This window comes from Salvia miltiorrhiza, chromosome 8 (assembly GCF_028751815.1).
Source record: "Salvia miltiorrhiza cultivar Shanhuang (shh) chromosome 8, IMPLAD_Smil_shh, whole genome shotgun sequence".
Classification (NCBI taxonomy): domain Eukaryota; kingdom Viridiplantae; phylum Streptophyta; class Magnoliopsida; order Lamiales; family Lamiaceae; genus Salvia; species Salvia miltiorrhiza.
The window spans coordinates 15,833,336-15,846,571 of NC_080394.1; the positions used below are offsets into that span (position 1 = coordinate 15,833,336).

A 13,236-nucleotide genomic window follows, 5' to 3' on the forward strand; every position below is an offset into this window, starting at 1 on the left:
TTAATTTAATATTTATATTGAGTTTGTTTTCATGAATTTACGTTTTTTTTAAATAATCAAAATAGAATAAAGATTATAGAAGAGAGAAAATTTGATGAAAAATAACTCCTCTTTTATGGAGTATTATATAGATATAGATTTGAGCATAAACACATGAACATTTTTCATATAACACCTAACAAAGGGCAATTTTTACCTATTAACACTATAAAGAATTGCCCTGCAAAACTGGACGTCTAGTATTTTTGCTTTTGTTTGCGACAATAGTTATTGAAACTCAAACAATTTTTTCATTCAATTGAATCCATTTCCCCTACATAAATTTCTCTAGAAAATTAGAGACAAGAAAACACTCTAAATGAGAAAGAGAGCACAAAACTATCAGACTAAGCCCATGGTTGGATGTTTTTAGAGGTTGGAAAGAGAATCAAGTAATTGAATCCATTACTTATTTGTTTGGTTTGGGTAATGAGATAATCATTACCCTTACTTAAGGGTAACTCAATCACCCAATTTGTTACCCCTCAAAATAAAGGGAAAACAAAAGAAAGGGAATCTCTTACCTTATGATTCATTTCCATTGTTAAACCAAACACTCAATAAAAGTAATGATTATTGTTACCATTCCACTTCTTTATTTGATTTCATTCCCTTTCCATTTCTCTACTTGAACCAAACGAGCACTAAAAGGAGATACCAAGAGCGGCAAAACTATGCTTATTTACTAGGCATGAGAGAGAGAGAGAGAGAGAGAGAGAGAGCAAAACTATCGACCAAATGAAGCTACAAAGATACCTGCCAAACTGAGCTTATTTACTAGGCATAAAAGCAGAAAGTTGGCATTAAGGCAAGCTCAGGGGTAAAAAACACTTCTTTTTCTTGCAAAATATCGTTCATATTAGATAAAACACCTCTCAGAAGCAGTATAAAGTAGTTCACTCGCTTTCCTCATCACTTTCCTCTAAGTACAAGTGATTCATGTTCCTTTCAAGCGGGGGAAGCCCGTCCTCGGAGCCACTGGACGACCCATCCTCGTCCTTATTAGATCCAGAACGTTCTCCTGTAACACGAAACTCATAATTACTCAAATTTATCATCTCCACCAACAAGTGTGAAACGTGTGGCTTGGTAAGCTTGTTTCAAATTGAAAAAAAAGATATGCAGTTTGTGATTCTCATACCTTGTCCTTTAGTTAGGTGTTCGTCTGAAGGTCGTGAGTTTTGCTGCGAAAGCCAATCGTTTTGGACAGCAATCATGTCAGCGCCGTTCTTGCATTCAGAATATGCCTTGAGAAGTTCTCTGTATAGATCAGACGGGGTCAGTTTGCATGTCCCAAACACTTAGGAAGACCCTAATAGCTTTCCCAGATGCAGCAGATGTACATGACCGACGACCCTAGATTGGGGGTAGACCAAAGTTACCTGTTCAGAGACAAGAACGCGTGACCCCATTTGAATTTGCTGAGCAATAGATTTCCAGTTTCTTCTTCTCCGCTGTTCAAATCGAAGACTGAAATATCATAAACTGCTTCACTATTTTCAGATCTTGTATTTGTTAAACTTTAATTCATGTTCAAGTGTACTCACAAAATATGACCATTAACGATGTCATAGAAGAATTCTAGCGACTATTTAAACCAATGATACATAAATGCTCGAGTTTAGTACCATATTATCAAAGCTGCAGCTAGTGCCTCAACGCATGAAAGCTCACAAGGTCGGCCATAATTTACTGGATTTGCTGCTACCAACCAAGGTACTGCAGTTCAAATTAAATGAATAAGTCAACACAAATTATGAGGAGAGAGGAACTGCAGCTCGAAATTCTTACATCCCCTTAAATTGCGCATACTGGTAAGGCTCCATCCATGGTTTATGTTCAAATTAAATCCACAAGCATATAAATGTATGCAAATCATGTAAGTATTAAATGAGACTTCAAATGATTGCCGAAAGTCAGAGTAAACTGAGATTCATACAAAGACGAGGAGCAGCACAACGCAGCTTGGTGAAAGGCACATCATTTAGGCGTGCCCACGAGCAATCAACAACAGCTAAGCCTCGCCTTTTTATTAATTCAAGATCCTCTTGGGAGACGCATTGTGTTCCAACCGGACTGATACATGGAAATAAAATCAGAAACAATGTAAGCAATCCAGCAATGACATGGATTAGGAGGAAAACCGAGTGTAGATCAAATAAGGAAATGTAAATCATCTTTTAGTATCACATTCAGATAAAGCTCAAGCTTAAGCTAACTAATCTTCCCAAAGCATGATACCTAAGTACTGCACTATCACACTAATGTTAAGAGGCATGTTCATAACGTATAACGTTCTAGCTCTATGAGTTGGGAGAGTGAGTAAGAGCTATGTTTGACATAGAGTTCACAAAATAGTATTGCTAATGCAAAAAATGACTGAAGAGGGAGCTCTCAATTGACGTGTATGGCTCTCTAGTCTCTACTTATTCTTCCCACTACAAGTATTTTAGGTTTTAAGTTTTAACAGACCAGTAGCAGATTTCCAGAGTCAGGGAATAAAATCTAACTCCACGATGAAAGAAATCAAGCCATTCCTCTTGTTTTCCACACCATAAACATCACATGCGAACCAAATAAAATTATTTTTTTTCAATAATAGTTACGAGCAACTGCAAAATTACCTCAAAGCAATTCCTCCAAATCCAGTACCAACCCGCATTTCCTGCAAAATATTGTTATAAAATGGTTCAGCAGAAATAACTCAGGCAACACAGGACGTATTTTCTTAATAGGATGACAAAAATGAAGTAACACAGATACTTTCTTTCAAAAATCCAAATCTTGCAAGCTTGCGTCCAGTGCACCTCTTTGCATCGCACTGCCCAAAATCCTGAATCCACATAACAATAAGTTTAGAGCAATAGAAGCAATGCACAAACCACGATTCAACCCACACACACACACAGTCATATGTATACTGTTAGAGAGAGAGAAGGAGAGACGAACCCACATGGCGAGCTGAATGGCAGGAACTTTTTGCTCCTGTTCCTCTTCAGCTGCTGCTGAAACCATGACAGAGTTCAATATAAGTCGATGCGAATTCAACTATGCTTTAGCTGAAACGACTCTAGCGCAATTGATCAAACACTTGGGGTGCATGATTAAAAAGAACGCAACAACCGAAGATTTCGCGGAAGAAGGTACATATACTGTACCTGGATCAGTCGGCAAAGACCCATCATCTGCATCCCTGATTAATTTTCAAGCCACCCAATTAAACATGATGAAAGTTTTAAGGTTTGAAGTTGGAAAAGTATTGAAGTAAAATGCGCTCTTGCCTGTCGAGCTGATGAGACGGACCGTGGGCGTGTTGGCGGTGGTTGTCTTTCTTGAATCGCCGCTGTTTCTGCTGCTTGTTAGGACCCATGTTCGTCGTTGTTGGGATCGCTCGGCTTTAGCAGCTCTAAATTTGGGGATACGATAAAACTACAATCTTTTTTCTTTTCTTCTTTTTAGGAAAAAAAGATACTACTACAATCTTTGAGTGTTCGAAAAGAATAATTGAAAATAAGATTTGTTAGCTTTAGGGATATCAATCTGACCCTAATAAGTCCCAAAAAAAAGAAAAATCATTTAGTTTTTAAAATATTACTCCATCCGTCCCGCTATTCAAGTCTCATTTCTTTTCGGCATGGAGATTAAGGAGAAGCAAATTAGATGATTTAAGAGTGTGGTCCACATGATTTAGTTTGTGTTTAAGGAATCACTAATTATTTCTAATTTATTATTATTAAAAGACTTAAATTTTTTAATTTATTTTCATATAATCTGTAATTTTATTTATATTAATTTTATGCTTGTTTAATGAAATTTTTACCTGCCTAAATTAAAAATTAATGGGCATAAGTTGACAATTTCCTTCGAAAATCTGCCTAACTAATTGGAGTGCATTAACTTTAAAAAATTGAAACATCAATCATGTGCACAAAAAACTGGCGACAGTTGAAAAAGAAGCTTTAGCATTAAAAATTGGCCAACATTCAAATTTCCCACAATTTTCCCAAATTTCAGATTGCTATCACTAATTTAAACTCCCAAAAACAAAAAACACTCAAAACACCACACTTTGCTCCACATGGCTAGAATGAAGGATCTTTCATCCTTTGAGCGGGCTGCCATCATCGAGTTTTTGCTTGAAGGAAGCCGAAATAGGAAGCCATCTCGAGGCAAGATTACTGCTGCTGTTCAAAGATGGAGCTGCTGCCGGCGGACGATCAGTCGTACTTGGGCAGCTGCAAAAGAACGAAGAGCAAATGGTGAGGTAATGAGTTCGGTGAGTAAGAAAACAATGAGACCAAGGAGAAAACTTGTAACTCTGGATTTACAGTTAATTGCTAGCCTAGATTTGTCAAAAAGATCAACAATTAGAAAGCTTGCATGTGGGGTTAAATGCAGTAAAAGCACAGTGGGTAGATGGGCAAAATCTGGACTGATCAGGGCTCATTCGAATGCAATAAAACCTGATCTCACAGCTCCAAACAAGTTACTTAGGCTACGGTTTTCCTTAGAAGCTCTAGAATATGATAGGATTATGAGGAGTTTGACATTTAAAAGCATGCACAACACAGTCCACATTGATGAGAAATGGTTCTACATCACAAAAAGTGCACAAAGGTTCTACTTAACTCCTGAGGAGATAGAACCTCATAGGACATGCAAGAACAAGAAATTCATCACCAAGGTGATGTTCATGTGTGCTGTATGTAGGCCAGTGTTTGGGGCTAATGGTGAGTGCTTGTTTGATGAAAAAATTGGAATTTTTCCATTCACTGAACTTGTTCCAGCAAAAAGGAACAGTAAGAACAGGGCTGCAGGCACTATGGAGTGGAAGCCAATTCAAAGCATCACCAAACAAGTGGTGAAAGACTGCCTGATATACCAGGTATATAGGGTGAATGAGATATGCCCTAAATGTAACAATAACATGTTCCAAGTTCAATTTATTTCTATGTATGCTTATATGATTTGAGACATGCAATGCACTGTGTATGTATGACTGTTTGTATGCACAACAGCAGCTTTGTAAGGTGTAATGCAGTGGGTGTTTAATAATGAATGCTGAGTTAGTTTCATTGTTTTTTTTTTGGAAAAACACAGATAATTCCTGCTATTAAAGCAAAGTGGCCAGCCAATGCAAGCAAAACCATCTTTATTCAGCAAGATAATGCTAGGCCTCACATTCAAGACTCAGACCCTGATTTCAGGGCTGTTGCTTCAGCTGATGGCTTTGATATTCACTTGGTGCATCAACCACCAAACTCCCCAGACACAAACATTAATGATTTGGGGTGGTTTAGGGCAATACAAAGCCTCCAAACTGAATCCATGTCTACAAATGTGGATGGCCTAGTGAATGCAGTGATTAATTCATTCAATGAGTTAAGCCCAACTACTTTAAACAAAGTTTTCTTAAGCTTGCAAAGCTGTATGGTGGAAATTCTGAAAGTGAAGGGGAGGAATAACTATAAGATCCCTCATTTAGGGAATGATGCTTTGATTAGGCAGGATATGCTACCCTTGAATCTACAAGTTCCAAGTGAACTTGTAAGGGAGTGCATATCCTACCTAATTGACAATGGAGCATTGTCAATTAGTGATACACTAATGCAGAATTTGGGAGTTAATGCAGGTTGCACAGATGAGGTTGAGTTGATGGTGCATCAACTTCAAATTCAATCAACTGAAGTTATGTGATATGGGAGTGCAAGGTGGATACTTTTTGTAAATGATGCTAAACTTTTTTGTAGATGCAACCTGTGATGAAAGGTTTTTTTTTGTAAATGAATGTTGTGATTGCAGTCTGCATATTCCAAGACTGCAGTAGAAAGGTTTCTATTTTGTAAATGTATGAAGAATGATGTGGATGTTATAATGCTATAATGTGATGCTATAATGCTTTGATTGACTGCACAAACCAATAACACCAAATCAAACAACAGCAGCCACCCAACACCATCAGTTTCAACAACCAAACCAATAACACCAAATCAAACAACAGCAGCCACCCAACACCATCAGTTTCAGCAACCAATCAATAACACCATCAATCAACAGCCACTTAATAACACCAATTCAACCACACCTAACCAACAGCCACACATAAACAACACCACACATCCAACACATAAACTAGAACAACTGGACCACACAAGCCAGTAAGAACAGGGGAACAAGTAAGAATCAGGATGCACTCATAGTCAAAATAATGCCATTTAATCATAGATCATTGGACCAAACCAAGTAGGGACGTATAAAGTTGAGCATCAATCATCATTTCAGACCAATGGACCACACATACCACATATGACTAACACTGCAAAATCCCACATGCAACTTCCTAAACCAAACCAAATCCCACACGAGATCTAAAAGCACCAGTAGTTGTAAATGAAGATTAGGGTAGATCTCACCAGAAAAAAATCAGGGAGCATGCTTTTCAACATCAACAACACATCATCAGACATATCCCTGTGTTGCCAGTTTTCCTCACACAGAAAAAAAGAATCAGGGTAAGAATTAGGGTTTCCAGATGAAACCGATACATCACCGGAGGAAGAACTAGGTGTAGACGAAATCACTTTACCTTCATGGATCTCAGCCCGGCGACGCCAACCTTTGCATCCATCTTCAATCACCAACAATTGGATCCAAGTCTCCAACTCAACCATCCATGCGAAATCGGACTTCTCTGCGTTTGATTTCGGCATTGAATCGGTGGAATCGGTGGAATCCCTCAGAACAATCAGATTTCGACCAAAGGCGACGAAATAGAAAGCGAGAGAGAGAGAGCTTCAGATTTTGACGGATTAAATCACATGGATTCAAATGGGTCAGAGCAATTGAAGGTGAGAGACGAATGTAGAGGAGCGGCGGCTGAAACCCAAGAAAGTCGACGGCGGAGCGTCGGAGAATCGGAGAGGCAGAGCGCCGATCGCGATTCGAGAGAGAGAGAGTAGTTTTAGGGTTTCTGTATGCGGCGGACTCAAATGGAGAGAAAATAGGAGAAAATTAAATGGGGGGGTTGAAGTCCGGTAGGTGAGAGTTTAATTAGTGTGATAATTAGTGATCTCAATTAATGTTAAACATCCCCTTATTATTTCCTTTTTAGGAAACGAGACATTATCGGTGGGACAACCCAAAAAAGAAAATGGGACTTGAATAGCGGGACGGAGGGAGTACTTGTATATATCTCAATTATAAAGCAGATAAGAAAAGTATTGGAGTTCAAAAACAAAACGAACCTTGAAAAAAAAAGAGAAATAATAATCAAAAGGGAAAAATCGTGTTGTCTTGTTTAACAACTCATCTCCACCTAGCTTCGACTATTTTTCCCTTCAAATTTTTCGCCTCTTCTTACGGGTCTGCAATTTTCTTCAAGACTATAAATACAGAATAAATCTTCTTCAACGCACTGCTGAATTTCAGAATCCAATTTCGCAATGTTACGCAGGTATCATATGATTCACTAAATATATGAAACGCATGGATTTTTTATATATCCGATTAATCTTGTATCAAGGGTTTTTGTTTATTTATTTCTATTGGTAATTTTTGTTGGGCAATGATTTTGCAGGTCACTTCTACAGCTCGCATCTCGTAGTTCACTCAGTAGGCTTCCATTGCGAGCTACAACTCAGGTGCTAATTCATTTTGTTTGTATAACTTTGTGTACGCGCCTGGACTGATGTGTACGAATAATTAGTGAAATATTATTATTCTGCTGCATCATTGTGAATTATACAAAATGCAATGTTCTTTAGATTATTGAATTGGATTGGGAAATGCTGATTTTCTTCTACTATGTTATGTAAATTTGAAAAGAAAGAAAATCAAATTTTATGATTCGGTAATGTTTTTGCAGTTTCTGATGAAAGTATATTGGAGAGAATAGCTTTGATGCGATGTATTGGAAGGTGTGCTGCATAAGTAAGAAAATGCAATGACATATGGTTTTGTTTTTGGTGAAGATGAGAAAGAAAAACTTGAATTAATAAAGATTGTCTTGGTGCTGGGTTTCTTTGGTTTGCTTCTTTCCTGAAGTCTCCAAAATTTATACCTGGTATTTATATTGGGCGTGTGTATATGGACCACTGCAGTTACAAGTGAGATGATTCAAGTTGTTGTTCTCTTCTGAAAATTGATTTAATATGCAGATACCTTCATATCTTTCTTCCAGAAGGGCATTTTCTGTTTCTCAGAAAAATGGACCAAAAAAGCTTGATCCAGGAAGCAACGTCCCTGAACCTCAGAGTCGTGTACCAAAGATTCTCGCTGGAGGCCTTGCATTGGGTTCTGTTCTCCTGGCTGCGTACTATTATGGTGCTCTTGATGAGTATATTGGGAGGCAGAAGGAAAGCATCAGGGAATACACCAATGCTGGGATTGGTGATAAGGCTACAGAGGCATTTCCAGGACAAAAAGGCACATACAATCAACCTAGTGGATTTAGTACCATAATTTCTGGGAGCAGCTCAGGGCAATCAGGTGAATCAAGTACCCTTGTAGACCATGCCAAGCAAGATACTGAAACACATGCAGACTCGATTAAAACTGAAGAAGATAAAAGTTTTCAAGAAAAAGTTGCTACTGTTCAGACACCAGTGAATGTCGATCACGTTGAACGGAGAGATATTCCTAGTGTTCCTCAGAGCAGCTTTTCATCTGATGATGAAACTGGTAAACCAGCTGAAGAAAGTTTTGATCTGAAGGGCGGGGGGTTGGGAGCTGATGAGCCACAGCACAAGGCAATTGAGACCACAACCACTGTTACTTCAGCTGAAAATACTTTTCCTGACACTGAAATAAAGTCTGTACAAAGAGAGCCAACCACAACCGACAACATACAAGAGGTAAAGTTTTAGCTTCCGAGGCAAGGTTAAATTTCACTTGGCTGTTTTCAGTTATTGTTTGCTGGGCGGATCATTCAAGATTTCGTGTGATGCAACTTTTGCTAGGTTGTCCAGGGCGATATATTGCAAAAATCTGATTCCCTCCTCGGCGATTATCTTTTAAGTGACAATTCTGAAGAATTTGCTTCATCTTCATCCAACAATCATAAGGTCGGTATTTCCTGAAATAGTTATTAAGAAGAATTTAGTTGTTGATATTAAGCAATATCTTCATTATTATCAAAAGAATGATCTTTTCTCTTATATACTTTTTATGTCTGATATTGAAGGATACTAGCTCCACAGCAGAAGATGCCCGCGGTGGTGGTTACATAACAAATGATGGAAAACTGATTATTGACTTCTTGCAAGCCATACATGCTGCTGAGGAAAGACAAGCAGAGATGGATGCTCGTTCTTTCACAGAAGAGAAGAGAGCTATGAAGGTTTGGAGACACACACACACACTCTCCTGTAATTTATTAAAGTTTTGCTTTTCAGTTGCATTGTGGCTAATGCCTTATTGTGAGGATTTATCTCGAGATGTCATTACATTAGTTGACATGAGTTGTATATCAGGCTTATAAGTTTCACATAACATGTTCATCAACTCTTCAGGAGAAATATGAAAAGGAACTTAAGGATGCAAGGGTCAGGGAACTCATGTATGCTGAGAGGGAAGCCATTTTGGATAAGGTTCTAACTTCTTCCTTTGCGCTCCAATGGAATGTAATTTGGTTTGCCTAATATCTTTGCTTCAATCTTCATTGCATCATTTGTCACTATCAATCTGGTGGAAAATTTAGTGATAGCATTTTTTTCCTTAGATCTCCTGATTCATTGTGTAATAATGCATGTGTATAAATATACCCAGGTTTTCCATTTTCCTTTTCTCCCATCTACTCTGTCCACAATGGCCCGACCTTTGAGTACTTAGAAAGTGAGAAATCTTTGTATCTTGTTTTTACTTGCATGTTGTGCTTGAAAATCATAAGGAATTCACATCCTTAGCTAGCTGAGGATTACCTTGGAAAAAAATTGCTACTTTTGGAAGTGGAATATCTGCATTTCAACCAGAAAGATAATAGGGGTTCCTCAGTTCTGTATGGACCAAAAATATTTATCTGCCCACTGAATTTGTTCGTTTTTGAAATATTCTCAGGAATTAACAAAAGAACGAGTTAAAGCAGCTGTTGCTCTCAAATCACTTCAAGAAAAATTAGAAGAACAGCTCAAAACAGAACTCGAGCAGAAGGTATCAACGATTCAACATTATGTTATAGGCAATACTTTATAAAATATAACTCATTCAACTCTTTTAACTTACCGATTCAATTTCTGGAATTTCTTGTGCAGGAAATGGAAATGGAACAAAGACTCAAGGAAATGCAAGATATGGCTAAAGCTGAACTGGCTGCGGCAATTGCAAGTGAGAAGGCTTCCCAGATTGAGAAAATGGCTGAAGCCAATCTTCATGTATGATACTTGCTAATGTTGATTTCTTTGTGGAGTCATTAAGCCTATTCCAAAAACGCTAAAGTACAAGTTATGGACCCCTTCCTGTTCTGTGCAGATAAATGCTTTGTGCATGGCATTTTATGCACGCTCTGAAGAAGCTCGCCAGAGTCATTCTGCGCACAAGCTTGCTCTGGTAGGTGTTAATTTCCATATTAGTTACTACATGCTTTTAGATGTGACCCTGAATCTATCTTTACACCTAGCTTATTGACTGTTATTTTCATAGCTGAACATGGATCTAACAAGTCTTTACCTCTTTGTTCATCATTCAAGATAAAAGTAAGACTTTTTATTAGAGTAAGTGTATGAGCTGATATATTGTGAGTCATGAGAGAGAGAGAGAGAGAGAGAGAGAGAGAGAGAGAGAGGGAAGAAGTGGATAGTTTGAATGCAAAACTTTCATTGGGTAAACACAGCAATCAATGCAGTGTGTAATTGTGATTCCAATGTTTCTCGATTCCTTAGATGGTACGACATGGTTTTGGACTGAGCACTCATATGTAGGCTGTCTGACTGATTCTGATTTTCCTTTAATCACTTATGTTGCAGGGTGCATTGGCATTGGAGGATGCACTATCCAAAGGGTTGCCAATTGAAAAGGAAGTACAGACTGTTCGCGATCATCTTGAAGACATTGACAAAGACTCACTAATACCTCTAGTTCTCTCTTCACTTCCTGAAGACACTAAAAAATATGGAACAGATACCCTGTCCCAATTGAATCACAAGGCAAGTTGCAATTATCTGTCTGCTACCAAATTCTCCGTCTTATGAAATTTTGGATGATAGAGACCCTCGTTTAACTTGATTCCCGATGGGTCAATTTTACCCGTTTTGCCTAGTTTTCTTGTAGATGCACCCGTTGTGCGTGCACGCGTGTGTGTCTTCATAGAGATTTACATTATATATTTCGTGTCTTTACAGTTTGATGCCATGAAGGGGACTCTGAGGCACTTCAGTTTAATTCCACCTGGTGGCGGAGGGATATTGTCACATTCATTGGCTCAAGTGGCATCGTGGTTAAAGGTGCATTTTCTACCTTGCAGCTCAGCACCCTACCTCAGAATACAAAATAAAACCTCACGCCTATGAATATTTTCATTGTGAGTTCAGGTTAAGGAGGCTGATGAGTCGGGTGAAGGAGTCGAATCTCTCATAAACAGAGTCGACATTCTGTTAGCTCAAGGAAAACTGTGTGAAGCTGCAGACATTCTTGAGAAGGGGGTTAGAGGCAGCCAGGCGGCAGAAGTTGTGACCGACTGGGTCAGGCGAGCAAGAGAGAGAGCCATCACAGAGCAAGCTTTGACGGTTTTGCAGTCCTACGCCACTTCAATCAGCCTAACATGAACCACCATCGAGTTGAATTTTGTGAAGCCACCAGGTTCGTCTCCGCCCTAAAGTAATTGAAAACCAAATGCAGAGGTTTCTTTTCCTGTGGTTATACTGTTGTACGGAGCCATGATAAATAAAAATCCTCAAGTTTTTTCCAGAGACTATAGTCTATGAACTGAGCTTCTTAACTGTGACGTGTGATGTAGAATATTTCAAATTTATAGCCTCGAATCCTTTGGGGCATACACTGTCTCTGTCAACGCCTTCTGAAAAATTGTGGGGCGTGGAATTTTCGAGTTTCGATAGCAATACGATTCTTGTAACTCATTGCTGGCCTACCATTTCCTATTTCCTGTGGTTTGGAATTTGGATGTCATACCTAACCTAATCTTTGCTAATTTTCAAAACTTGGGATATCAAAACTCGGGATAATTGAAATCAAATCTCAAGTAAGACGACAATAATATTCACGCTACACGTAAATAAATGATGTTTTTATTGTGTAAACCAATTAGAGGGCTCTTTTGCTAATTCTCAAGGAATAGTGGGGTCCGTGAAATTTGGAAATAATTTATTCTCCTTAATAATGTTTTACGTTTCTTGTAATTTTGTAAGATGATTGGCATGTTGGTTTGGATATGGACTTCTTAACTGCATGTGGGATTCAAGATTACTTATAATTGAGACAAATAAATGGAACATGGTCTGTCAAAACTGAAATTCATTAATTTATTAATTAATTATTGTTCGCCACCATCCTTATTAGGTGTATCTTATGTTATGTGCCTTGCATGAGGCAGAGAGAGAGAGAGAGAGAGATGTTCAATCATAGAGTAAATAGCTTGAACGAAATTGTAATGAGAAAATAATTTAATTTGTACATACTTCTATAGACTATAGCAAATATTATATATGTATATATATATATATATATATATATATAAAGAAATAACCACTTTCAGTCATCCGATTATCAAGATCTATGGTGGATGCATCATCTTGTTGGATGAATGCAGAACGTGGGTTCGAATCCTAAAGGGAACAATTTTTTTTAATGCATTAATTTTAACAGCGAATGCATTAATTTTTACTATGGATGCATTAGATTTGATGGTTCTCACAAATAATGTAGTTATCTCTAGAACCACACCATATATATATATATATATATATAGCTGTCAAATCGATCAAATGTTTAAAACTTTCACAAAAAATCAAGCAAACTCATCAACATCAAAAAGATAAAATATGTTCATTATTTGAATTTGGGTATAAAATACTTAATTATAAAGTAGGATATTTTTAACGTACAATCTAAGGAATAGGGTTTTTTTTTGCCTATTAACACAATAATTTTTACTTAGTATTCAGCTAACGGCAGAGAGCCGAGCTGAGCCGAAGCTGCAGCCGCGGTCGCTAAAGCTGTCGGTGGTCCGCCACCCCATCCCAGCACAGC

At 38.0% G+C, this 13,236-nt stretch overlaps 3 protein-coding genes across 5 annotated transcripts; 2 read left to right on the plus strand and 1 right to left on the minus strand.

The window, feature by feature from the left end:
• Positions 1 to 860: 860 nt before the first annotated feature.
• Positions 861 to 3,635, minus strand: LOC131001389 (uncharacterized). Of its 2 annotated transcripts, none has more exons than XM_057927769.1 (10): positions 3,321 to 3,635; positions 3,198 to 3,232; positions 2,989 to 3,041; positions 2,803 to 2,872; positions 2,664 to 2,700; positions 1,979 to 2,115; positions 1,668 to 1,758; positions 1,422 to 1,493; positions 1,181 to 1,299; positions 861 to 1,060 (listed from the first exon to the last, which is right to left on the minus strand). In XM_057927769.1, exons 1-10 carry the CDS (start codon positions 3,407 to 3,409, stop codon positions 936 to 938), a joined length of 828 nt encoding a protein of 275 aa, XP_057783752.1. In that variant the 5' UTR covers positions 3,410 to 3,635; the 3' UTR covers positions 861 to 935. The 2 variants fall into 2 exon arrangements, with proteins under 2 accessions (XP_057783752.1, XP_057783751.1); XM_057927768.1 differs by having other exon boundaries at positions 2,989 to 3,044.
• Positions 3,636 to 4,117: 482 nt separating this feature from the next.
• On the plus strand, positions 4,118 to 5,736 carry LOC130998120 (uncharacterized). The gene is made up of 2 exons (XM_057923554.1): positions 4,118 to 4,924; positions 5,140 to 5,736. Exons 1-2 carry the CDS (start codon positions 4,118 to 4,120, stop codon positions 5,734 to 5,736), a joined length of 1,404 nt encoding a protein of 467 aa, XP_057779537.1.
• A 1,485-nt stretch (positions 5,737 to 7,221) lies between these two features.
• On the plus strand, positions 7,222 to 12,103 carry LOC131001390 (MICOS complex subunit MIC60, mitochondrial-like). 2 transcript variants are annotated; one of them, XM_057927770.1, is made up of 12 exons: positions 7,222 to 7,492; positions 7,616 to 7,679; positions 8,196 to 8,891; positions 8,997 to 9,101; positions 9,221 to 9,376; positions 9,549 to 9,626; positions 10,093 to 10,185; positions 10,287 to 10,406; positions 10,504 to 10,581; positions 10,998 to 11,177; positions 11,373 to 11,474; positions 11,562 to 12,103. In XM_057927770.1, exons 1-12 carry the CDS (start codon positions 7,482 to 7,484, stop codon positions 11,793 to 11,795), a joined length of 1,917 nt encoding a protein of 638 aa, XP_057783753.1. In that variant the 5' UTR covers positions 7,222 to 7,481; the 3' UTR covers positions 11,796 to 12,103. The 2 variants fall into 2 exon arrangements, with proteins under 2 accessions (XP_057783753.1, XP_057783754.1); XM_057927771.1 differs by lacking the exon at positions 7,222 to 7,492 and adding an exon at positions 7,904 to 7,955 and having other exon boundaries at positions 7,617 to 7,679.
• The last annotated feature ends 1,133 nt before the right edge of the window (positions 12,104 to 13,236 follow it).

Coding starts and splice junctions, on each gene's coding strand:
- LOC131001389 (XM_057927768.1), bottom strand. CDS start 3,409: ATGGGTCCTAACAAGCAGCAGAAACAGCGGCGATTCAAGAAAGACAAC. Junction 3,045..3,197: donor GTCTTTGCCGACTGATCCAG/GTACAGTATATG, acceptor TCATGGTTTCAG/CAGCAGCTGAAGAGGAACAG. Junction 2,873..2,988: donor CCATTCAGCTCGCCATGTGG/GTTCGTCTCTCC, acceptor ATGTGGATTCAG/GATTTTGGGCAGTGCGATGC.
- LOC130998120 (XM_057923554.1), top strand. CDS start 4,118: ATGGCTAGAATGAAGGATCTTTCATCCTTTGAGCGGGCTGCCATCATC. Junction 4,925..5,139: donor AAGACTGCCTGATATACCAG/GTATATAGGGTG, acceptor GGAAAAACACAG/ATAATTCCTGCTATTAAAGC.
- LOC131001390 (XM_057927770.1), top strand. Junction 9,377..9,548: donor AAGAGAAGAGAGCTATGAAG/GTTTGGAGACAC, acceptor TCAACTCTTCAG/GAGAAATATGAAAAGGAACT. Junction 10,407..10,503: donor TGGCTGAAGCCAATCTTCAT/GTATGATACTTG, acceptor TGTTCTGTGCAG/ATAAATGCTTTGTGCATGGC.